General features: G+C 45.2%; 2 protein-coding genes across 4 annotated transcripts in view; both read left to right on the top strand.

Moving 5' to 3' along the window:
• The window catches only part of QPCT (glutaminyl-peptide cyclotransferase), a 153,214-nt gene that overhangs the window by 87,531 nt on the left and 40,804 nt on the right, over positions 1-24,879 (top strand). The window lies entirely within an intron of this gene.
• Positions 3,692-5,920, top strand: LOC142144455 (uncharacterized). Its single transcript, XM_075203334.1, has 3 exons — positions 3,692-4,305; positions 4,536-4,619; positions 5,217-5,920. The coding sequence occupies exons 1-3, from the start codon at positions 3,801-3,803 to the stop codon at positions 5,489-5,491; spliced, it is 864 nt and encodes a 287-aa protein (XP_075059435.1). The 5' UTR covers positions 3,692-3,800; the 3' UTR covers positions 5,492-5,920.

Here is a 24,879-nt window from a genome sequence, read left to right as displayed (position 1 = left end):
AAAATGTCCTTCTTCAGAGGTGCATGCAAACCTCCTCCTACAGCTTCATACTGTGGCTTCCAGCAGGTTCTGTTCAGGACTGCACTGAGCTCTAATATCTCTGCAGACTGTCTGCTCTCTCTGCTCAGACCACCCATCCAGTGCCCTTCTGCCTAGGGTCACCTATCTGGACTGGTCACACAGCTCAGTCTCTCCCAGAATGCTCCTCTCTCTCTCTCTCTCTCTCTCTCTCTCTCCGCCCCCTGGTTTCTCAGTCTTCTTAGGCTCAGCCCCCTCTCCACAATAGCCTTGTGGGAAATGTAGTTTTTCTTCCTGGACTGGTAAATAGCTATAGCCATCTCTTTTTTTACTGATGCAATTTTGATTAGTAGCCCCTGGGTGCTCAAGTCCAACTGCAGCATCCCCAGGGGTTACACACTCCCCCTGTGGGGCAAGTCCACAATGAACAAATGATGAGGCTTGTCCCACATCCTGCAAATTTAAAGGGGTTAAGACATCCTGTCTATACACACTCTCACACCCATACACAACAGGCCCTGTCATAACAGATATGGGAGTCAGATATGGCCACTGGTAGACCCTTAGGAATCTCAGTCATATGACCTAGACTATCATAAGTCAACATCATTGGGGCTCTAGGGGTCCTTTTGCGCCGACCCTGAACTGGTGGGTTCTCTCCCTCTCCCCCCAACACCCTTTTGGGGCGTTCAGTGTATCCTCCATCTGGATCAACGACGTCCCCATCCATGTCAACTCTCTGGTTAGATCCTTCTTCCACTGAACACTGAGAATTCAACCGTCCAGCTACTCTTGGGTTGACACCTTCATCTGAAATGGCAGCCATAGTTCTCCTTTCTTCTACTTGTGGAGGTCTTACAGCGGCCCCCTCGGTAGACCTAGAGAGCCTTCTGATATCTTGTCTCCAATCTATTTCTCCCAATTTCCCTGGAGCATCATACCCCCAATCATCTCCTTCCTCATCTTCTTCTGTGATCGGTTCTCTGAATCGTCGTGATCTTCTGGGTGTGGACACTTTTGGCTCATCTGTTTCAGGCTCCTCCCAGAACCGGACACCATCTCTGATGGGAAGCAAATGTTGTTGATGGTATGTCTTTATAGGGCCTGTCAGCCCCTCGGGCCTAATTCGATAGGCTGGGATGTCTGGCAATTTCGCAACCACAACATGAGGATCCTTTCGCCAACGATTGGCTAACTTGTGTTTCCCCGGGAGGCCCAAGTGTCTAAGTAAAACCCTATCACCTGGCTCCAGAACATGCTCCTTGACCTGTAGATCGTAACGACCCTTGTTTCGTTGTCCAGCTTTTGATGCAGCTGCTTCCGCTAGTCTGTAGGCCTCCTTTAGTTCTTGTTTCAGCTGCTCCACATATTTCAAATGGGGCTTTTCTTGGGGATCAGCAGTGTCCACTTCAAAACAGATATTGATTGGTAATCTAGCCTCCCTTCTGAACATTAAGAGATATGGGGAGTACCCCGTGGACTCGTTTTTCGTGCAATTGTAGGCGTGAACCAAATGGCTCATGTGCCTACTCCAATGTGCCTTTTTTTTAGTGTCCAAAGTGCCCTTTATGCTGAGAAGGGTCCGATTAAATCTCTCCGTCTGCGGATCTCCTTGGGGATGGAAAGGAGTAGTCCTGGACTTCTTTATCCCGCAGACCTCGCACAGTTCATTTATTAGCTTGCTCTCAAAATCCCGACCCTGATCTGAATGAATGCGGGCTGGCAGTCCATAGTGGACAAAGAACTTTTCCCATAGGATTTTTGCCACGGTCACAGCTCTCTGGTCTTTTGTCTGGTAGGCTTGAGCATAGCGGGAGTAATGATATGTCACCACTAGAATGTTACACTTGTTGCTTTCATCCGGTTCCACTGATAGAAAGTCAATACAGACTAACTCTAAAGGCCCATTGCTGGATATTTGCTTTAAGGGGGGAGCCTTGTCCGGGAGGGATTTCCGAAGTACGCATGTCCCACATGATTTACAATAACTTTCAATGTCTTTCTCCATTTTCGGCCAGTAGAATCTTTCTGAAATTAAACTCATGGGGCTAGATTTACTATCAGGCATGATGCATGGCGGCTTGAAGCCATTGCATTGCAAACAGCCAGATTTACTATTGGGCGCATTTCAGCTTCAATTTGAAGCCGCCGGCGATGTCACGGCGGGATGTAATGCTCAAAGCCGCCGGCGACTTTGAATAGAACATGGCGCTTTTGCTTTAAACGACGGCGCTTTCGTGTAAAGGCGGTTTTTTTGAAAATTACACCTGTCTCCTGGCCTGTTACTATTGGCTATTTTCAAACTCAGGAGATTTGACATCACAAGCCCTATATAAACCACTGGCCTGACACTTTTTTCTCTGATAGGGTTTTGAGGAGTTTTGAGAGAGGAGTTAGTTGGTTTGTGCTTTGTGAGAGTTGGTGAGAGTTGGAGTTTGGTGGATTGGTGGAGCGATATCTGATTGAAGTGTGAGTAGTCCTGTGGTATTTTTCTGTTTTGTACATTTATTTTCTCTTTTATTTTCTGTCTTGTATTACCGTATATACTCGAGTATAAGTCGACCCGAATATAAGCCGAGGTACCTAATTTTACCACAAAAAACTGGTAAAACTTATTGACTCGAGTATAAGCCTAGGGTGGGAAATGCAGCAGCTACTGGTAATTTTTTTTTAGATTTATTCATTATTATGTTTTTAATTTACATCTGTATATGCATTTTTATATCATGTGTGTTTTTCAGTTTATTGCTATTTTGTCATTTTGATGTATGCTTTCACCCCCTATGTACATTGTTGTGGAAAATAAGAATATGTATACACATAAAATACAAATAAATTATTAAGTGTGTAAATTGTGAAATTTGAAAATCTATTACTTGCAGTTTGGTGGGGTTGTCAGTTGTCAGGACTTGAGTTCCAGGGTCACTCTCACACGTTTGGGGCCACTATTGCACTCCTTTGGGACGTACGGCATCATATTTGCCACAGCCTCTATTATATGTGCATCCTCCTGGAGCCCATATTGTCTTAGCTCTTCCTTGATACACATCTTCACATGCCGGCGCTCCAGTGGCAGAAAGGGGATGAAGAAATCAACTATGTTCTGGTCAATGAGGCTGCTGTGAAAGAATGCACCTTTTTTGTTGTAAAGTGCTAGAGAGATTTCAGGCTGCAGATCCTGTAACTTCATCTCCTCCCTGTCTTTCCCCATTTTCAAGTTCTCAGGCACCTTTGTGTTTATCAGGTTGCCATAATCATTGCTGCTGAAAAATGAAGATCGCTTTAAGGTAAGACACTCCGTTAAAAAAAAAAAATAGAGAGAGATTTTTTCAGCCTTTTCCTTCCTCCGCAGTGGAACGCATATGCGTTCCACCAACAGGAAGTTCGGCATTTGGAACGCAAGTTTGCGTTCCAAATGCCGAACTTCCTGTCAGTGGAACGCATATGCGTTCCACTGCGGAGGAAGGAAAAGGCTGAAAAAATCTCTCTCTATTTTTTTTTTTTTAACGGAGTGTCTTACCTTAAAGCGGAACTGAACAACTGAGGGACCGGCCACCAGGTAAGTTCACCCGTGTATAAGCCGAGGGGGCTTTTTCAGCATACAAAAATGTGCTGAAAAACTCGGCTTATACACGGGTATATACGGTATTTGTATTTGACTTGTCCTTTGTCTGTGTTACTTGTGTGTGCCTGTGTGGAGAGTGTGTCTGTATTTAGTGTAGTTTGTCCTTTGTGTTTGTAAGTCTTTCTGTGTTTTCTGTGTTTGGCATTTATTTGTCATTATGTCCAGAGATAGGAAGGGAAAACAGGCTGAGGAGAGGGAGATGGAGGTTGAGGGGTCAGAGGAGGGAGAGGGAGAGGTTGAGGAGACAGGACAGGGCAGGAAGACCAAGACAGGGAGGAATGTGCGTTTCTCACATGATGAGAATTGTGTGTTTGTGCACAACATCATTCCCTGCTACGAGGTCATCCTAGGCAACCTGGCAGCCCGGACTCCTCTAAGGCGGCGTCACCAATTGTGGGGGCATGTCTGTGATGCCGTGAACGCGGTGGGCCCACTGAAGCGGACAGTGGCGCACTGCCACAAGCGCTTCTCTGATATTAAGAGGAGGCTTAAAGAGAAGATGGCCCAGGAAAGGAGGTCTACAAGGCGCACGGGTGGTGGCCCCCCACTTCGTATGGAGTACACCACGTACGAGGAGGAGCTGCGCCAGATAATGCCGGCTGAAATTGTAGAGGGCATAAATGTGCAGGACACCGATTCCCCCTCTTTTGGCCAAGTAGTTGGTGAGTTATTTGTTTTTTTTACCCTAACAGTATTTTAAATGTTTTTTTCTTTTTTAAATGCTTTTTTTTTTAAAAAAAATTTTAAGTGTTTTTTTTACTCTATAAGTTTGTAAAGGATTTTTTTTTTTACAAGACTTCTGTTTTTTTATTCGCAAACACATTTTTGAAATAAACAGTATATTTTTAACATGTTTTTTGCTGCAAATACATTGTATGCTTTTTCTATCCAGAATCGACAGGACCGCAGTTCACTCCCAGTCCCAGACCTACACCTCCACCTTCAGCGAGAGATTCAGGCACAGACGAGCAAGCAGGTGCGTGATTTATGTTTAGGAGAGAAATAATGGAGTTAAATGATTTTCTGTGCAAATGTTGCTGTCAATGTTTTTTCTTTTTTTTTTTTTTGTTTGCAATGACAACTTAGGGCTACATTTACTAAACTGATATGTTGCCTATAGAAACCCATCAGAATATACCTTTACTTTATTTATTGCATTCAACAAAATGAAAGCTAAAATCTGATTGGTTGCTATAGGCAACATCTCCACTTTTTATAGCATGCAGTTTAGTCAAAATAACCCAGCATGTACTACACAGAGGTAGTACTAAAATAGTAGTAGTTTACCCCAAAGCACGGTCTAGCAGCATTTGGCTGACTAAATGCTTATATTTGTAGGTTAAAAAGATTTTGCTTTTTTATCCCCCTCAGCCATACATAGTCCAAATGATAATGGGTATTAAAAGGATAATAAGTGCATTCTTAAGCAGGTAGCATAGGACAAGAAATCAGGAATGCAAACATTGTGAAAGAATCTGTAGTTGCTAAAGAATATTATTTCCTATCCAGTGTTCAGAATGCAATATACAAACATATTATATACTATATACTTACCGTCATTTTTCATACACAGGGCCCTCTTCATACCAGGCACCTCAGGCGGAGTCCCTGGAAATGTCCCCTGAGCCAGAGGATCAAACGACCATCACCCTGGTAACAGTGGATGCCCCTGTGTCTGGCCTCCAGGAAGTTTCACCTGGCCCTGCTGAACCATCACACCACCAACCTGCACCTGAAAGTATGGACCCAGCCAGAACATGGCGCTGTCTATTCACGCATTCCAGCAGCAGCAAACAATGTTCATGGACAGGCAAACTCGCCACATGTCCCAAATTGCGGCCCAGTTGAGGCGGATACACCGCTCCAATAGTCAACTCCCTGCTGGAATCAACCGTCTGGCAACTGCTTTAGAACAAACCAATGTGCAGCTGGCCCAAATGACTGGGGCTGTGGAGGCCTTACATTCCACAGTACGTGAGGGGAATGCCAATGTGACCCGGCTGGTAGGGCAACTACATTCAGAAATTGTAGCCCGTTTACCAGCACCTATGTCTTCAGCCACCACCAGTACCGCTAGTACACCTAGCAGATCTATACAGAGTACTCCTCCAAGGAGAGGTGCTCGCACCAGGGGTGGGCGAGGGAGGGGAGAGAGTGGCACCAAGCATTGCGATATGCCTGCAAAAAGGCGTCGCTAATGCAATAATTATTATTTCTTAATGTTTTCAAAAGTTTGTGTAAGCATTATACGTTATTATTTATTGTGTTCTGCAATAAATGCAGTTAAATTTCTATGGTGTCAGTCTTTCTTTTCTGCTAATTAAACAAGAGTATACTGATGTTTTAAAAACTATGCACTAATTTCACGTAAACATTGACCTCTGACTGTCACATTCCAGGGATGTTCATATTTACCACATGAGGAGTACACACTATCCTCTTTTTAAAGGTTCCAATTTACAAAACATTTAACATAAAAAAAAAAACCGCACTCACATAAAACACATTTTTGAGCAATAAATGTTTATCATACTATGTACTTACACGTAAAGTAGTTTGTAATTAGACGGTCTCTAATCTCCCTTCCGCCCTCTGTGCTCTGCACATCACCAGATGTGACACGGACCCCTTCTTCTTCACTGTCTACTGCAATAATGGTTGGGGTAAGTTGATGTATTGCTAGATTATGTATCAAACAGCCAGCCAGGATAATATCAGACCCCTTTTCAGGTGCATACATAGCCACCCAACCAGATTATTCTAGTAAGCTGAACCTAGTTTACCAAAGTACAAAGGTACGCTATAACACACCTCTACTAGTGGGTATGTGCCTCATTGAATTTGTGCTGTGCAGATGTGTGAGGACGCAGCAGAGGAGTCATCAGCCAGAAACCCATTCTTTATTGAGTACATTAGAATTGCTTTTACACTCTGTTAAGGGTTTTGTTGCAATATTAAAAAAAAAACAACAAATGTGGAAATCAGTAAATAAATTGCATGGTGGGAAAACACAAGAGAAAAAGAAACCAAAACAACGCTGCAATTACAAGACACTGGCCTTTTAACATATACAATCCCAAAGGAAAAAACTTTGTACATGAAATGGCCCTTTTCCTTCTGTTCTGATTGACCAAATATCTGAAACAGCACACTGTTTGAACAATCTCGCCGCTCACAAGCAGCGCTTTCATTTTGGTCTATTGAATGGCGGTTTTCCGGCGGCTTTATAAACCCCCTAATAGTAAATCCGGCTGTTTGTATGTTGAACATTGTTGAAACTGTCATGGCGCTTTATACAGAGGCGGGTTTGGAAACATCATTTCTGGCCATTTGGACGACGGGTTTAGCCTTAGTAAATCCAGCGATGGCTAAACCGCCGCCAAACCCGCCGAAAGTCGGCGGGTTTACAAACACGCCTGTTAGTAAATCTAGCCCATGGTCTTCTCTATTCCCAGGTGGCCGTGTTTATCATGCAATGCACGGAGAACCATGGGACGGTGCTTCTTTGGCAATACTAGCTGTTTCCTCTCTCTGCCATCTGCTTCACCACCAATGACTCTCTCTGTCTGTTTAGAAAAATAGCTTCCTCAGTTTTCAAACTGCCCTGGTGGATTCTTTGTCTGTGTTTAACAGACCACCTAACTGCTGCTATAGAGGAGTCATTCTGCTGATCTTCTTTGACTTGGCTCGAACTCAACTTCTGAAGGTCACTGAGCTCCATTTGACTCAGCCAGCAATATTGTCTTGGTAGCGCATCTGTCGTTGCCCCTAGAGCTGTTAAGCATTCTTTGACTGGAGGCACGACCACACGTCCCTCGTGACACATCCCCTTCACCTCTGGAGCTGGCAACTCTATCCATTCTTCTTCCTGATATTCCACAAACCTTCCCGGTAATCTTGACAAAGCATCGGCATCTACATTTCTTTTCCCAGGCCTGTACTTTATTGTGAGATTGTAAATGGCCGGCGCCGCCAACCATTTGTGCCCAGTTGCATCTAGCTTCGCTGTGGTCTGCACATATGTGAGGGGATTGTTGTCTGTATGCACTTCGAACGGTACTCCATACAAGTAGTCATGAAGTTTGTCAACAACTGCCCACTTAAGGGCCAGGAACTCCAACTTATGCACCGGGTAGTTCCGTTCACTGGGTGAGAGACCTCGACTGATGTAATAGACTGGTCTTAACCTTCCTTCTTGCACTTGGTATAGCACTCCCCCAAGTTCCTCAAAGGAGGCATCTACATGCAGAATGTATGGGAACTCTGGATCTGCATATGACAGAACAGGCGCTTGAATCAGGCAGGTTTTCAATCCCTCAAAAGCTTGTTCACAAGCCTCATTCCACCTTTCCTCAAACGCATCATTTACCCGGGAACAATGGTTTCTCTTTCCGATGGGAACCTGTTGGAGCAGGGTAACCTTGAGTTAGATCTGTAAGAGGCTTGACAAGTTTACTGTAGTTTGGGACAAACCTTCTGTAATAGCCACAGAACCCCAAAAACGACCTTAATTCCTTCAGTATTGTTGGTCGAGGCCATTCTTTCACCGCTTCTATCTTCGCTGAATCTGTAGAAATTCCTTCCTGATCCACAACATATCCCACATACTTGACCTGGGTTTTACAGAAGCTACACTTGTCAAGGGACAACTTCAACCCATTCTTTATTAAGCGATCCAATACCTTGAGGAGTCTTTCGTTGTGCTCATTTAGTGTTCGGCCAAATACTATCAAATCGTCCAAGTATACTAGCACTTCCCTGAAATTCATGTCACCCACAACAGCGTCCATGCATCTTTGGAAAGTGGCTGGAGCCCCTGATAATCCTTGTGGCAATCTTTTGAACTGAAAGAATCCAACCGGGCAGATGAAGGCGGTTTTCTCAGCATCCTTCTGACTCATCAATATCTGATAGTACCCGCTGCGTAGATCTAGCACAGAAAACCACTTGCTTCCCTGAAGACATCAAGGGCTTTGTCTATCTTAGGGACAGTGTACTGATCAGGAATAGTGCGCTTGTTTAATGTCCGGTAGTTCACGCATATCCGTATTTTTCCCGACTTCTTTCTAGCCACCACAATAGGAGAAGCATAGGGGCTCTCAGATTTCTCAATCACAGCATTCTCTAGCATCTCCCTTAAATGTTCCCAAATATCATCCAAATCAGCAGGGGCTAGGCGTCTTGACCGTTCTCGGAAAGGCCTGTCGTCCGTTAGCCTTATGTGGTGCTCCACCCCTGTCGCTAGGCCTAAATCCCAGTCCCCCAAAGAGAAGGCAGCCTCTCTTTGTAGCATTTGCATAACTATCCAGTGTCGGTCTTCTTGACTAGCATCACTACCATTAAAGCATTGATCAAAACTTCCTAGTTGTAAAGTGGTTTTCTTCTGAGAAATCTTTCCCTCTTTCTTCTTATAAGCAGCCAGACACATAGGATGAATCTTAAGTGTTTTACTATAACTTGTTCCTCCCACCTCTTGGCACCAGTTGGCCAGTATCTCGAACAAGTGGGAGTTAGTTCCAATAATCACTGGGACATCTCGAGGTTCTCCTTCGGCCTCAGGACAGACAAGTGCAACCACCTTCACTTCTATTCCAGCTGCTTCCAGTGGGAACTTCAAATGTACAGTGATGTACCCAAGGTAGGGATAATTCTTGTCGCTCAGACCCCAGATGGTCAGTCCACACAATGGCTTGATGGGCAAGTCAGATAGATTCTCTCGGTACCTCTTCTCGAACTCAATGGACACCTGTGAACCACTATCTAGCAAGGCTATACAAGGTCTTCCATTTAGGCATGCAGGCACGTGAGGAGTGGATCCCAGCAATCCTTTGGGCAAATGACTATATCCCAGGTGAGAGTTCCCCACAGTGTTAGTGTCAGCTTTCTTTAGAGGGCATTGTCTAGCGAAATGCCCAACTTCTCCACAAGTGAAACAATCGCTCTGCTTCTGAGTCGTGTTAGCTTTGAGAACTTGTCGGGGGCGGATGTTCGGGTGCAGTTGCTCGGTAGTGTGGTTTTTTCAGCATCTGTGCTTGAATCTGCTTCTGCATCTCCAACAACTGAGCAATCTGTTCACCTTGTTTCTCCACAATCTTCATTAACTCAGTGCTGGGAAGGTCAGCCTCAAGCTTTGACTGTACGACCTTGACTTTCTTGGTATTGGGAAGCCATCTCTTTCCATGCCTCGTAAGTTTCTTCCCCAGTAGGGACTGGTTTTATTCCTGAGAAAAGTCTGAGCCTTCTGTAGTCCCCTTCATGCTGTGACTTTTCTAACTGCTCTACCAGTTTCTGTACAGCAGTGAGGAACAGTTCGCTTTGAGCCTCATCAGTTTTCCTAGTACTGGAGGGTGACTGAGAATTCTCTTCCCTGGCCTGAGGGAAAACTTGTCTGTTAATATCTCCATCCGGAAGTTCAGGGTTAAGAGGTGCTGCGGCTAGCTGTTTTGGCTTCAATGGAATCACAATGTGCCATTTTTGTTTTTGCGGCCCAGAAACAACAGAGGGAAGAAAATCTCTATCCAATTTTGCTTGCGTCTCGCATAGGATCAGACTGGTCTTATCCATATCTCTATCTTTCCATCCAAGGATTTTAGGATGCTCTACCCCATAAATCTTATGGAGCATATGCAGGACTTCCACATCTGTCGCTCCCTGAGAGTCACCATAGATCCCCAAACATCGAGTTGGGGCCACAGTCTGCTGTTCACACCACAGAAACACTTCTTCTCTTAGATTATCCATGACGTCTGTGCTGATGGGTTTCACTGAGTGTGTCTTCAGGATCTCAGCAGTGCCTCCACTGTAACACCCCTTTCTGTATTATGCATTGTGAGGGTGTATATATATATTGAACAATGCAGATGCTTCTCACCTCGGTACTTGATTTTCAGTGCCTCCACCCGAATCGCTGCTTTCTCTTCTGGGGGGTGTTCAAAAGATACACCAGGGGGAGATTCGGGAAGCCCCCTGCCCAGTATTAACACTCTGTGACAAACTGTGTGCTGCAAAAGCCATCCAGGCACATTTATTGAAATGGAAACCCTGAATGCAGCTTTGTAATTTTATAGAAAAATATAGTTTGGTATAATTTGAAATAATAGTGCAAACAATACAATACAGTAATAAGTAAGGATGAGCCGGCTCGGATTCCGCTAATCAGAGCCCACCCGAAAAGTACGGATCCGACGGGATCCGAGCACTGTTCGGGTACTTACGCCCGGGGAAAAAATCCGAAATGAGGCTATGACATCCAAGTCTCGCGTCGGATCTCGCGAGACTCGGATGTCATAAATTCGCTGCTTGCGGTCGCCATCTTTATTTGGGCTGAGATCAGGGAAGAGGGAGGTTGTAGGGTAGTGGTGCTCCTGCTCCTGTGTGATCAGTCCAGTGGTGCTTTTTTCTTTTGTCCTGTGCTCTGTCCTGCTGAGTCCAGTGGTGCTTTGGCCAGTGCTCTGTCCTGCTGAGTCCAGTGGTGCTTTTGTCCTGTGCTCTGTCCTGCTGAGTCCAGTGGTGCTTTTGTCCTGTGCTCTGTTATGCTGAGTCCAGTGGTGCTTTGGCCAGTGTCTTTCCTGCTGAGTCCAGTGGTGCTTTTGTCCTGTTCTTTGTTATGCTAAGTCCATAGTAATTTTATAATTATTAACAAATCATAAAAAAAATGTAAAAAAAAAATTATACAAAAATAATAAAAAAAAATATAAAAAAATAATTTAAAAAGTATAAAAAAAAATCTAGAGCAATATATTCTTGCAGTCCAGAAATATTAGTACTGCAATACCTACGTTTACTGTTCTTGCAGTCCAGAAATATTAGTACTGCTAAATTTCCCTACGTTCACTGTTCTTGCAGTCCAGAAATATTAGTACTGCTAAATTTACCTACGTTCACTGTTTCTGCAGTCCCAAAAAATAGGTACTGCAATCTAAATTACTACGTTCACTGTTTCTGCAGTCCCAAAAAATAGATACTGCAATCTAAATTACTAAGTTCACTGTTTCTGCAGTCCAAAAAATAGGTACTGCAATCTAAATTACTAAGTTCACTGTTTCTGCAGTCCCAAAAAATAGGTACTGCAATCTATATTACTACGTTCACTGTTTCTGCAGTCCCAAAAAATAGGTACTGCAATCTATATTACTACGTTCACTGTTTCTGCAGTCCCAAAAAATAGGTACTGCAATCTATATTACTACGTTCACTGTTTCTGCAGTCCCAAAAAATAGGTACTGCAATCTATATTACTACGTTCACTGTTTCTGCAGTCCCAAAAAATAGGTACTGCAATCTATATTACTACGTTCACTGTTTCTGCAGTCCCAAAAAATAAGTACTGCAATCTATATTACTACGTTCACTGTTTCTGCAGTCCCAAAAAATAGGTACTGCAATCTAAATTACTACGTTCACTGTTTCTGCAGTCCCAAAAAATAGGTACTGCAATCTAAATTACTACGTTCACTGTTTCTGCAGTCCCAAAAAAAAGGCACTGCAATCTAAATTACTACGTTCACTGTTTCCGCAGTCCCAAAGTGTGTGTGGTTTAGGGGTACGCTCTCTTGTGCTGCATATAATGGAGTACAAAAATTTGGAGGATAAAGTAGGATTAGATCAATACCCACTTCCTCCTAATGCTGAAGCTGCTGCCACTAGTCATGACATAGACGATGAAATGCCATCAACGTCCTCTGCCAAGGCCGATGCCCAATCTCCTAGTAGAGGGCATGTAAAATCCAAAAACCCAAAGTTCACTAAAATTACCAAAAAAAGGAAATTAAAAACATCTGAGGAGAAACGTAAACTTGTCAATATGCCATTTACGACACGGAGTGGCAAGGAACGGCTTAGGCCCTGGCCCGTGTTCAGGACTAGTGGTTCAGCTTCACCCAAGGATCTAAGCCCTCCTCCTCCACCCCCTCAAAAAAAATTAAGAGAGTTAAGCTGTCATCAACAACACAGCAAACAACTCTGCCTTCTAAACAGATGACATCACAAATCCCCAAGGCGAGTCCAAGAGTGTTGGTGGTTGCGAAGCCTGACCTTCCCATCACTGTATGGGAAGAGGTGGCTCCTTCCACCATTTGCAGCACGCCCTCTGCATATGTTGGAAGGATCACCCACAGTGTAGATCCAGATTTGGATAATCAAGGTGTCAATGTTGTGCACCGGGAGGAGGATATTGATGTAGCTGGCGCTGAGGAGGAACTTGACGTGGAGGATGCTGATGTGGTTATCTTAAATGAGCCACCAAGGGGGGGAAACAGTTGTTGTCCATGGGAAGAAAAAGCCCATCGTCATGCCTGGCCAGAAGACCAAGAAATCCACCCCTTCGGTCTGGAATTATTTTTATCCCAATCCGGACAACAAATGTATGGCCATATATACCATATGTAAAGCTGCAATAAGCAGGGGTAAGGATCTTGGTCACCTAGGGACATCCTCCCTTATACGTCACCTGAATAACCTTCATAGTTCAGTGTTTAGTTCAGGAACTCGGGCTAGGACCCTCAGCAGTTCAGGGACACCTAAATCCCTTGGTCCTGATGTATACACACCAGCAACACCCTCCTCGTCAATTTCTGACACAATCTCGATCAGAGGTAGTCCTGCAGGCCATGTCACCGGCATGACTGAGTCCTCTTCAATCCGGGATTCTTCCAGGAGGATCCTGCAGCGGTACGCCTACTACTGCCGCTGCTGCTGTTGGTAGTCGGTCATCTTCCCAGAGGGGAAGTCGTAAGACCGCTACGTCTTTCACCAAACAATTGACCGTCCAACAGTCGTTTGCCATGAGCACCAAGTACGACACTAGTCATCCTATGGCAAAGCGGATAACTGCGTCAATAACAGCTATGTTGGTGTTAGACGTGCGTCCGGTGTCCGCCATTAGTGGAGTGGGATTTAGACGGTTGATGGAGGTATTGTGTCCCCGGTACCAAATCCCGTCGAGATTCCACTTCACTAGGCAGGGGATACCAAAGATGTACAGAGAAGTACGAACAAGTGTCCTCAGTGCTCTGAAAAATGCAGTTGTACCCACTGTCCACTTAACCACGGACATGTGGACAAGTGGTTCAGGGCAAACTAAGGACTATATGACTGTGACAGCCCACTGGGTAGATGCATCCCCTTCCGCAGCAACAGCAGCAGCTGCATCAGTAGCAGCATCTCCACAACGCCTGCTCGTTCCAAGGCAGGCAATGTTGTGTATCACCGGTTTTAGTAAGAGGCACAACGCTGCCAACCTCTTAGAGAAACTGAGGGAAATAATCTCTCAGGGCTAGATTTACTATCAGGCGTGTTTGTAAACCCGCCGAATTTCGGCGGCGGTTTAGCCATCGCCGGATTTACTAAGGCTAAACCCGCCGTCCAAACGACCAGAAAAGATGTTTTCAAACCCGCCTCTGTATACATCGCCATGACGGTTTCAACAATGTTCAACATACAAACAGCCGGATTTACTATTAGGGGGTTTATAAAGCCGCCTGAAAACCGCCATTCAATAGACCAAAATGAAAGCGCTGCTTGTGAGCGGCGAGATTGCTCAAACAGTGTGCTGTTTCTGATATTTGGGCAATCAGAACAGAAGGAAAAGGGCCATTTCATGTACAAATTTTTTTACTTTGGGATTGTATATGTTAAAAGGCCAGTGTCTTGTAATTGCAGTGTTGTTTTGGTTTCTTTTTCTCTTGTGTCTTCCCACCATGCAATTTATTTACTGATTTAGTAGAGGTGTGTTATAGCGTACCTTTGTACTTTGGTAAACTAGATTCAGGTTACTAGAATAATCGGGTTGTGTGGCTATGTATGCACCTGAAAAGGGGTCTGAAATTATCCTGGCTGGCTGTTTGATACATAATCTAGCAATACATCAACTTACCCCACCGATTATTGCAGTAGACAGTGAAGAAGAAGGGGTCCGTGTCACATCTGGTGATGTGCAGAGCACAGAGGGCGGAAGGGAGATTAGAGACCGTCTAATTGCAAACTACTTTACTTGTAAGTACATAGTATGAAAAACATTTTTTGCTCAAAAATGTGTTTTATGTGAGTGCAATTTTAGTATTTTATTGTAAATTTTTTGTACATTGGAACCTTTAAAAACAGGATAGTGTGTACTCCTCATGTGGTAAATATGAACATCCCTGGAATGTGACAGTCAGAGGTCAATGTTTACATGAAATTAGTGCATAGTTGTTAAAAAATCAGAATACTCTTGTTTAATGTGCAGAAAAGAAAGACTGACACAATAGAAATTTAACTGCATTTATTGCAGAACACAATAAATAAAAACGTATAATCGTTATAGAAACTTGACAAAACATTAATAAATAACAAACATTGTGCTAGCGATGTCCTTTTGCAGGCATATCGCTATGCTTGGTGCCACTCTCTCCCCTCCCTCGCCCACCCCTGGTGCGAGCACCTCTCCTTGGAGGAGTACTCTGTAGAGATGTGGTAGGCGTGCTAGCGGCACTGGTGGAGGCCGATGAAAAAGGGGCCGGCAAGCGGGCAATCAGTTCCTGCTGGAGTTGGCCTGCCAGCCGGATAACGTTGGCATTCCCCTCGCGAATGGAGGAATGCATGGCGTCCACAGACCCAGACATTTGGGCCAGCTGCACATTTGTCTGCTCCAAAGCGCTCGCCAGCCGGTTTATTGCAGCAGGGATTTGGCTCGTGGAGCGGTGTATTCGCCTCAACTGGGCCGCAATTTGTGACATGTGCCCAGTTTGCCTGTCCATGAATAATGTCTGTTGCTGCTGGAATGCGCCAATAGACAGCGCCATTTCTCTGGCTGGGTCCATAGGTGCAGGTGCAGGTTGCTGGTGTGATGGTTCAGCAGGGCCAGGTGAAACTTCCTGGAGGCCAGACACAGGGGCATCCACTGTTACCAGGGTGATGGTTGTTAGATCCTCTGGCTCAGGGGACATTTCCAGGGACTCCGCCTGAGGTGGCTGGTATGAAGAGGGCCCTGTGTATGAAAAATGACGGTAAGTATATAGTATATAATATGTTTGTATATTGCATTCTGAACACTGGAAAGGAAAGAATAATCTTTAGCAACTACAGATTCTTTCACAATGTTTGCATTCCTGATTTCTAGTCCTATGCTACCTGCTTACGGATGCACTTATTATCCATTTAATACCCATTATCATTAGGACTGTGTAGTACATGCTGGGTTATTTTGACTAAAGTGCATGCTATCAAAAGTGGAGATGTTGCCTATAGCAACCAATCAGATTTTAGCTGTCATTTTGTTGAATGCAATAAATAAAGTAAAGGTATATTCTGATGGGTTTCTATAGGCAACATATCAGTTGAGTAAAATGTAGCCCTAACTTCTCATTGCAAACAATAAAAAGAAAAAAAAAAAACAACATTGACAGCAACATTTGCACAGAAAATCAAGTAACTCCATTATTTCTCTCCTAAACAGAAATCACGCACCTGCTTGCTCGTCTGTGCCCGAATCTCTCGCTGAAGGTGGAGGTGTAGGTCTGGCACTGGGACTGAACTGCGGTCCTGGCGATTCTGGATATATTAGAAAAAGCATACAATGTATTTCCAGAAAAAAAAAATATTCCAAATATACTGTTTATTGCACAAATGTGTTTACAATTTTTTTTTTTTTTCTATGAGAAAAAAAAACCTTTACAAACTATTAGAGGCAAATATACACTTTGAAAAATAAAACAAAAAAAAAACGTTTGCAAAGAGAAAAGCAGTTTTAAAAAGAGAAAAGCAGTTTTAAAAAGAGAAAAGCAGTTTTAAAAAGAGAAAAGCAGTTAAAATACTGTTAGGGTAAAAAAAACAAATAACTCACCAACTACTTGGCCAAAAGAGGGCGAGTCGGTGTCCTGGACATTTATGCCCTCTACAATTTCTGCCGGCATTATCTGGCGCAGCTCCTCCTCGTACGTGGTGTACTCCATACGAAGTGGGGGGCCACCACCCGTGCGCCTTGTCGACCTCCTTTCCTGGGCCATCTTCTCTTTAAGCCTCCTCTTAATATCAGAGAAGCGCTTGCGGCAGTGTGCCACTGTCCGCTTCAGTGGGCCCACCGCGTTCACGGCATCACAGACTCTCCCCCACAGTTGGTGACGCCGCCTTAGAGGAGTCCGGGCTGCCAGGTTCCCTAGGATGACCTCGTAGCAGGGAATGATGTTGTGCACCAACACACAATTCTCATCATGTGAGAAGCGCACATTCCTCCCTGTCTTGGTCTTCCTGCCCTGTCCTGTCTCCTCAACCTCTCCCTCTCCCTCCTCTGACCCCTCAACCTCCATCTCCCTCTCCTCAGCCTGTTCTCCCCTCCTATCTCTGGACATTTTTACCCAGAAGACAGAAAAACACAAAACACTGAAGGACTTACAAACACAAAGAACAAACTACACTACCTACAGACACACTCTCCACACAGTCACACACAAGTAACACAGACAAAGGACAAATACAAAAAATACAAGACAGAAAATAAATGAGAAAATAAATGTACAAAACAGGCAAAAACCACAGGACTACTCACACTTCAAACAGATATCGCTCCACCAATCCACCAAACTCCAACTCTCACCAACTCTCAGCAAACCACTATCCTCCAAACTCCTCTCAAAAAACTCCTCAAACCCCTATCAAAGAAAAAGTGTCAGGCCAGTGGTTTATATAGGGCTTGTGATGTCAAATCTCCTGATTTTTAAAATAGCCAATAGTAACAGGCCAGGAGACAGGTGTAATTTTCAAAAAAACCGCCTTTACACAAAAGCGCCGTCATTTAAAGCAAAAGCGCCATGTTCTATTCAAAGCCGCCGGCGGCTTTGAGCATTACATCCCGCCGTGACATCGCCGGCGGCTTCGAATTGAAGCTGACAAGCGCCCATTAGTAAATCCGGCTGTTTGCAATGCAAACACGCCGGAAAACCGCCGCGATGCATGGCGGTTTGAAGCCGCCATGCATCACGCCTGATAGTAAATCTAGCCCTCAGTGGCTTTTCCCACTTACACTCTCCTGGGGATTTGTGGTGTCAGACAACGCCAGTAACATTGTGCAGGCATTACATATGGGCAATTTACAGCACTTCCCATGTTTTGCCCACACAATAAATTTAGTGGTGCAGCATTACCTGAAGAGTGACAGGGGTGTGCAGGATATGCTTGCGGTGGCGCGCAAAATTGCTGGACACTTTCGGCATTCTGCCACTGCCTACCGCAGACTCGAGCAACAACAAAGAAGTCTGAACCTGCCCTGCCATCACCTCAAACAAGAGGTTGTGACGCGCTGGAACTCCACCCTCTATATGCTGCAGATAATGGAGGAACAGCAAAAGGCCATTCAAGCCTACACAGCCACCTACAACATAGGCAAAGGAGTGGGGATGCGCCTGAGTCAAGCGCAGTGGAGACTGATTTCCGTGTTGTGCAAGGTTCTCCAGCCGTTTGAACTTGCCACACGAGAAGTCAGTTCCGACACTGCCAGCTTGAGTCAGGTGATTCCCCTGATCAGGCTGTTGCAGAAGCAGCTGGAGAAAGTGAGGGAGGAGCTGGTAAACCATTGCGATTCCACCAAGCATGTAGCTCATGTGGATGAAGCCCTTCGTACGCTTTGCCAGGATCCGAGGGTGGTCACTCTTTTAAAGTCAGAGGAATACATTCTGGCCTCCGTGCTCGATCTCGGTTTAAAGCGTATGTTGTGTCTCTGTTTCCGGCGGACACAAGTCTACAGCGGTGCAAAGACCTGCTGGTCAGGAGATTGTCCTCTGAAGAGGACCGTGACATGCCAACAGCTCCTCCTTCATTTTCTTCCACACCTGTGGCTGCGAGGAAACAGCTGAGATTTCCGAAACGACCCGCTGGCTGGGATGCAGACAACATCTGGTCCGGATTGAAGGACCTGCCAACCATTGCAGACATGTCTACTGTCGCTGCATTGGATGCTGTCACAATTGAAAAAATGGTGGAGGATTACTTTGCTGACACCATCCAAGTAGACATGTCAGACAGTCCATATTCTTACTGGCAGGAAAAAAAGCCAGTTTGGAAGCCCCTGTACAAACTGGCTCTATTTTACCTGAGTTGTCCCCCCTCCAGTGTGTACTCGGAAAGAGTTTTTAGTGCAGCGTTGAACCTGGTCAGTGAGCGGCGAAGGAGGTTCCTTCCGCAGAACGTTGAAAAAATGATGTTCATAAAAATGAATTATCAATTCTTAAATCAAGACTAGCACTGGCCTCCAGAGACTACAGAGGGACATGTGATTGTGGAGTCCAGCGGGGACGAATTGATAATGTGTGAGGATGAGGAAGTACACACTGAAGGGGGCGAGGAATCTGAGGATGAGGACGACATCTTGCCTCAGTAGAGCCTGTTTAGTTTGTACAGGGAGAGATGAATTGCTTTTTTTGTGTGGGGGCCCAAACAAACCAATCATTTCAGCCACAGTAGTTTGGTAGGCCCTGTCGCTGAAATGATTGGTTTGTTAAAGTGCACATGTCCTATTTCAACAACATCAGGGTGGGTGGGAGGGCCCAAGGACAATTCCATCTTGCAACTCTTTTTTTGGCATTATGTGCTCTTTGGGGCCTAGTTTTTCAAACTGCCATCCTGTCTGCCACTGCAGTGCCACTCCTAGATGGGACACCTAAATCCCTTGGTCCTGTTGTATCCACACCACAAACACCCTCCTCGTCAATTTCCTCCACCATCTCCATCAGAGATAGTCCTGCAGGCCATGTCACCGGCACAGCTATGTTGGTGTTAGACGTGCGTCCGGTGTCCGCCATCTGTGCAGTGGAATTTAGACAGTTGATGGAGGTATTGTGTCCCCGGTACCAAATCCCGTCGAGATTCCACTTTGCTAGGCAGTCCAGAAATATTAGTATCAGATATTAAACTACGTTCACTGTTCCTGCAGTGCAGAAATATTAGTATCAGATATTAAACTATTTTCACTGTTCCTGCAGTGCAGAAATATTAGTATCAGATATTAAACTACGTTCACTGTTCCTGCTACATCAAAAAAGCATGAACCTGCCCTGCCATCAACTAAAACAAGAGGTAGTGACGCGCTTGAACTCCACCCTCTATATGCTGCAGAGGATGGAGGAGCAGCAAAAGGCTATTCAAGCCTACACAGCCACCTACGATGGGGCACGTGTTTGTGCCGCCCACTTGTGTTGCTTAGCTTAGTCATCCAGCTACCTCAGTGCAACCTTTTGGACTAAAAACAATATTGTGAGGTGTTCAGAATAGACTGGAAATTAGTGGAAATGAATGTTATTGAGATTTATAATAGTGTAGGAGTGAAAAAAAACCCTAAATATGGATTTTAGCACTTTTTATGCTTTTTTAAAAAAAAAATCAGAACCCAAAATCAGAACCAAAACCTTTCGTGGGGTGTTTTGGCAAAACAAATCAGAACCCAAAACCTCAAGCTAATCAGAACCCAAAACCCGAAACACCAAAAGTGGCCGGTGCACACCCCTAGTAATAAGACAGTGTGGATGAAAGTGGAGCACCACTTCTTACTATGAACACTAAGTTAACACAATAACTCGCAATAAATCAATAACATTAACAGCATACAATATGAACATTAACTGCCATAGCCTTATACAAAAATATATCAGATACCTTACTTGCTCCTGATACTGGGAATATCTTGCGGGGTGAATGTATATATATTTTCCTTATAGCTCTACAATGTACTGCCAAACACACACATCAGCAGTATTCAAACATGCCACACAAATAGAGCAGTGCACTGCAAGTTGGGGCCCTTCTGTATGGATGCAGCATGGCATGGAAGCATCATGTGTCCAGATTGCAGCTTTTAGATGTCTTTAAATCACTTGCAGTGAGGTACAGCAGTCACAGTATGCAAACCCTCCTGTAGCAACAACTGTAAAATCATTTCTTATTGTATTCTGGGACTTGTAGTTCCACAAATGCTGATTAGACAAACACTTATTGCAATTTTACCTGCCCACCCATCTATCCCTAACTCTTCAGCCCTTGTGGCCAGATATAGTCCAAACCCCACTTGAATAATAACAGATAGGTAAAAATAACCAGTTACTTATCTGCACCAGTGTGTGTCACAGGTCTGAACTTGATTATCTCCAAAATGGCTGACTTGTAAAATGTCCTTCTTCAGAGGTGCATGCAAACCTCCTCCTACAGCTTCAAACTGTGACTTCCAGCAGGTTCTGTTCAGGACTGCACTGAGCTCTAATATCTCTGCAGACTGTCTGCTCTCTCTGCTCAGATCACCCATCCAGTGCCCTTCTGCCTAGGGTCACCTATCTGGACTGGTCACACAGCTCAGTCTCTCGCAGGATGCTCCTCTCTCTCTCTTTCTCTCTCCGCCCCCTGGCTTCTCAGTCTTCTTAGGCTCAGCCCCATCTCCACAATAGCCTTGTGGGAAATGTAGTTTTTCTTCCTGGACTGGTAAATAGCTATAGCCATCTCTTTTTTTACTGATGCAATTGTGATTATTAGCCCCTGGGTGCTCAAGTCCAACTGCTGCATCCCCAGGGGTTACATTTAATTTTTGCTTTTCAGTTAAATGATAGTTTGCATTTATCATTCTGTTCATAGTGCTACTGTGTACTAAGCTGGACACAGGGGTTGTTGTTGGACATACTAGGGTAATGATATGGTTATTGTGGCTGGTGTATTTCTCAGAGTGGTAAAATGTTAGATACTGAGGCTATTGTGTGGCACCCTAGGGTAGTATGGTGGTCACTGTGGAAATTCTGGGAAACACTAAGATAATATTGTGACTATTATAGTCTATTGTGAGACAGATTTGGAAAGTATGGTGGACAGTAGGACTATTGGGAACATCTTGATTTAGTGGGTTGAACAATCTGGCTATTGTTGTGTGCATTGGGTCAGTATGGTGTACATGTGGCTGTTAATGGGCATATTGGGTAACATTATTATTTATTTATTTATTTATTTATAAGGCGTCACAGATTCCGTAGCGCTGGGTACAGAAGCAAGTAACAAATAGATGGGGTAATACATATAAGTAGCACAGATGAGTGTGAGTATTGCTATGGGTGCTTACACCGTGTGCAGCAACAGACAGGATGAACGAGGCAGTGAGACAGTAGACAGACAATAGGTAGAGAGGACCCTGCTTACATTCTAGAGGGAAGGGTGGTGAGAGACAGTAGGACCAACTGGGAGAAGATGGAGATGGCAGGCTAGGAAGCGGAGGTGTTGGATAGAATGGTTAGGAGGTAGTAATATAAGGGAGCTTAAAAAGGTTAGAATTGAGTGAGCATTTGAAGAACTGAAGTTTGGGTAGAACGTAGTGAGACAGGGTAAAGAGTTCCAATGATTAGGGCAGCATGACAGAAGTCTTGGAGGTGAGCACGAGAGAATGTAATGAGAGGTGAATTGAGGCCAGAGTGGAGTGGCCGGGTAGGTATGTACCTGAAGATAGGTTAGAGATCCAAGTGGTAAAGGCTTTGTATATGAGGGTAAGGAGCTTGAACTGAATTCTGACACGCATTGGGAGCCAAATAAGGGATTTACTCGGTGGAGAGGCAAAAGAGGTGCGGTGGGAGAGGAAGATGAAACTAGCCACAGCATTCTGTATGGATTGAAGGTCAGAAATGTGAGAGTCAGGAAGGCCAGTGAGAAGGAGGTTGCAATAGTCGAGACGAGAAATGATGAGTGAATGGACCAGGATTTTAGTTGCTTCCTGAGAAAAGGACGGATGTTTGTGATGTTACGGAGGAGGAAGTGGCAGGATTTAGTGAGGTCATGGGTGACTCCAAGACAGCAGGTTTAGGTGACAGGAGAAAGAGTGATTACAGAAATAATGGCTATTGAGTACAATGATGTAATATTTTTGGCACAGTGAATATTTTGGGGACCCTTTAGCATAATATGGTGGACACTGGAACAGTTGTGGAGGCACTTTTCGCTAATATGGTGCACACAGGGGTGATTGTGAGGCATAGTGAAGTAATATGGTGGACCTTTAAGTTATTCTGTGGCACTGATTTTAATGTGTGACACATTTGGAAAATATGGTAGACATTGGAGCTTTTGACTGATAAATTGGAGTGGGTTATTAGACACTGGTACATCAGCTATATAGCCTTCATGCACTGTACTGCCACTAGCACATCTATTGTCCAATGTATAGCCTCAGGGCAGATTCAGTTAAGCACATGGTCCTGTTGTTGCCTTGTGTGATTTGCTCCTGCACACATATCCAGTATTATGGTACATAAGTCTGAGGTGTAAGCAAAAATAAGCAATATTTTAGTACTCCCACATAGTTTAATAATGGAAGTTCCATCCTGCTGAGTCTTGTCACAAAACTTTGTACTTAATTGAATCTTCCCCTATGAATCCATAATTTAGTCTCAATCACATCCACTATATAAACAGTGTGCACTATTTTATAGCCACTACCACAACTTCTAATGCTTTTGCTGCATAGCAAATTATTGCTTCAATCATATAGCCACCTCCCATCCATTTTTTTACCTCTATGCATTTGCTGTATAGACACTATTACATCCTTTATGGCTTCTTTGGTTAGGGATTAGATAATTGCTAAAATGAGGGAGTCCTACTGGCAGTGTGATTGCTTGTAACCTAGTCACAGTTAAACTGAACAAGCCATTTTCTGCCGTATTCCTTCCTTCCAGTTAAAGGTTTTTGGACCATAGGGGAAGTGCTTATATTTCCTGTAAGCACAATCTTAATTAGTTTGAGTAGGCCCTTGCTGTTCAAGCCTACATTACAGGCTGTCAAATGTTTGTGCAAGCTACCATTACCAGGACTGCACACTAGTCTCCCTCTAGACCAGTGGTTCCCAAACTTTTGCAGTTCGCGGCACCCTTAGAGTCTCCAAATTTTTTCAAGGCACCCCTCCAAAATAATTATTGAGCAGTCCTGTTTTAGAAGTAGTTGGGTCAAAAAATTGTAATAAGTATTTAGGTCAGGACAGAAATACTTATTTAGTTGTATGCAAAAATGCCCCCTCTGCATCCAGACAGTCTGCCCTCAGGCACTCTGTCCCCTCTGCATCCAGACACACTGCCTCCTCTGCATCCAGACACACTGCCCCCTCTGCATCCAGACACACTGCCCTCTCTCACACTGCCCCCTTTGCCCTCTGTCACGCTGTCCCCCTCCTCTGCCCTCTCTCACGATGTCCCCCCTCCTCTGCCCTCTCTCACGATGTCCCCCCTCCTCTGCCCTCTCTCACGCTGTCCCCCTACTCTGCCATCTGTCACACTCCTCTGCCCCTGGTTACACTCCTCTGCCCCGTTGTGCCCCAGCTGTCACCCTCTCTGCCCCTGTTACACTCCTCTGCCCCGTTGTGCCCCAGCTGTCACCCTCTCTGCCCCTGTTACACTCCTCTGCCCCGTTGTGCCCCAGCTGTCACCCTCTCTGCCCCAGCTGTCACCCTCTCTTCCCCAGCTGTCACCCTCTCTGCCCCAGCTGTCACCCTCTCTGCCCCAGCTGTCACCCTCTCTTCCCCACTGTCACCCTCTCTGCCCCAGCTGTCACCCTCTCTTCCCCGCTGTCACCCTCTCTGCCCCAGCTGTCACCCTCTCTTCCCCGCTGTCACGCTCTCTGCCCCAGCTGTCACCCTCTCTGCCCCAGCTGTCACCCTCTCTTCCCCGCTGTCACACTCTCTGCCCCAGCTGTCACTCTCTCTTCCCCGCTGTCACGCTCTCTGCCCCAGCTGTCACCCTCTCTTCCCCGCTGTCATGCTCTCTGCCCCAGCTGTCACCCTCTCTTCCCCGCTGTCACCCTCTCTTCCCCGCTGTCACGCTCTCTGCCCCAGCTGTCACCCTCTCTTCCCCGTTGTCACCCTCTCTTCCCCGCTGTCACGCTCTCTGCCCCAGCTGTCACCCTCTCTTCCCCGCTGTCTTGCTCCCTCTCTCCTCTGCCGCGCGCCAGCCATAGAAAAAAAAGAAAAAGCACATAAACTTACCAATCCGCCGGGCGCCGGGACCCAGCAGCCTCCTCTCTTCTGGGGCCCGGCGGATTGGTAAGTTTCTGTGCTTTTTCTTTTTTTCAATGCTTGGCCCGCGGCACCCCAGTGACAGCGCCGCGGCACCCCTGGGAGCCGCGGCGCACAGTTTGGGAACCGCCGCTCTAGACTGTAAGCTCTCACGGACTGGGCCTTCTCTAATTATAAATATGTCCCACCTACTTTCTCTACCTGATTTGTACCTGTCCTATGTCGTATTTCTTTTATTCTTGAT

This window comes from Mixophyes fleayi, chromosome 3 (genome assembly GCF_038048845.1).
Source record: "Mixophyes fleayi isolate aMixFle1 chromosome 3, aMixFle1.hap1, whole genome shotgun sequence".
NCBI classification, from domain to species: Eukaryota; Metazoa; Chordata; class Amphibia; order Anura; family Limnodynastidae; genus Mixophyes; species Mixophyes fleayi.
Note: the sequence above shows the minus strand (reverse complement) of the source record. Positions and strands in the feature narration are given on the sequence as shown.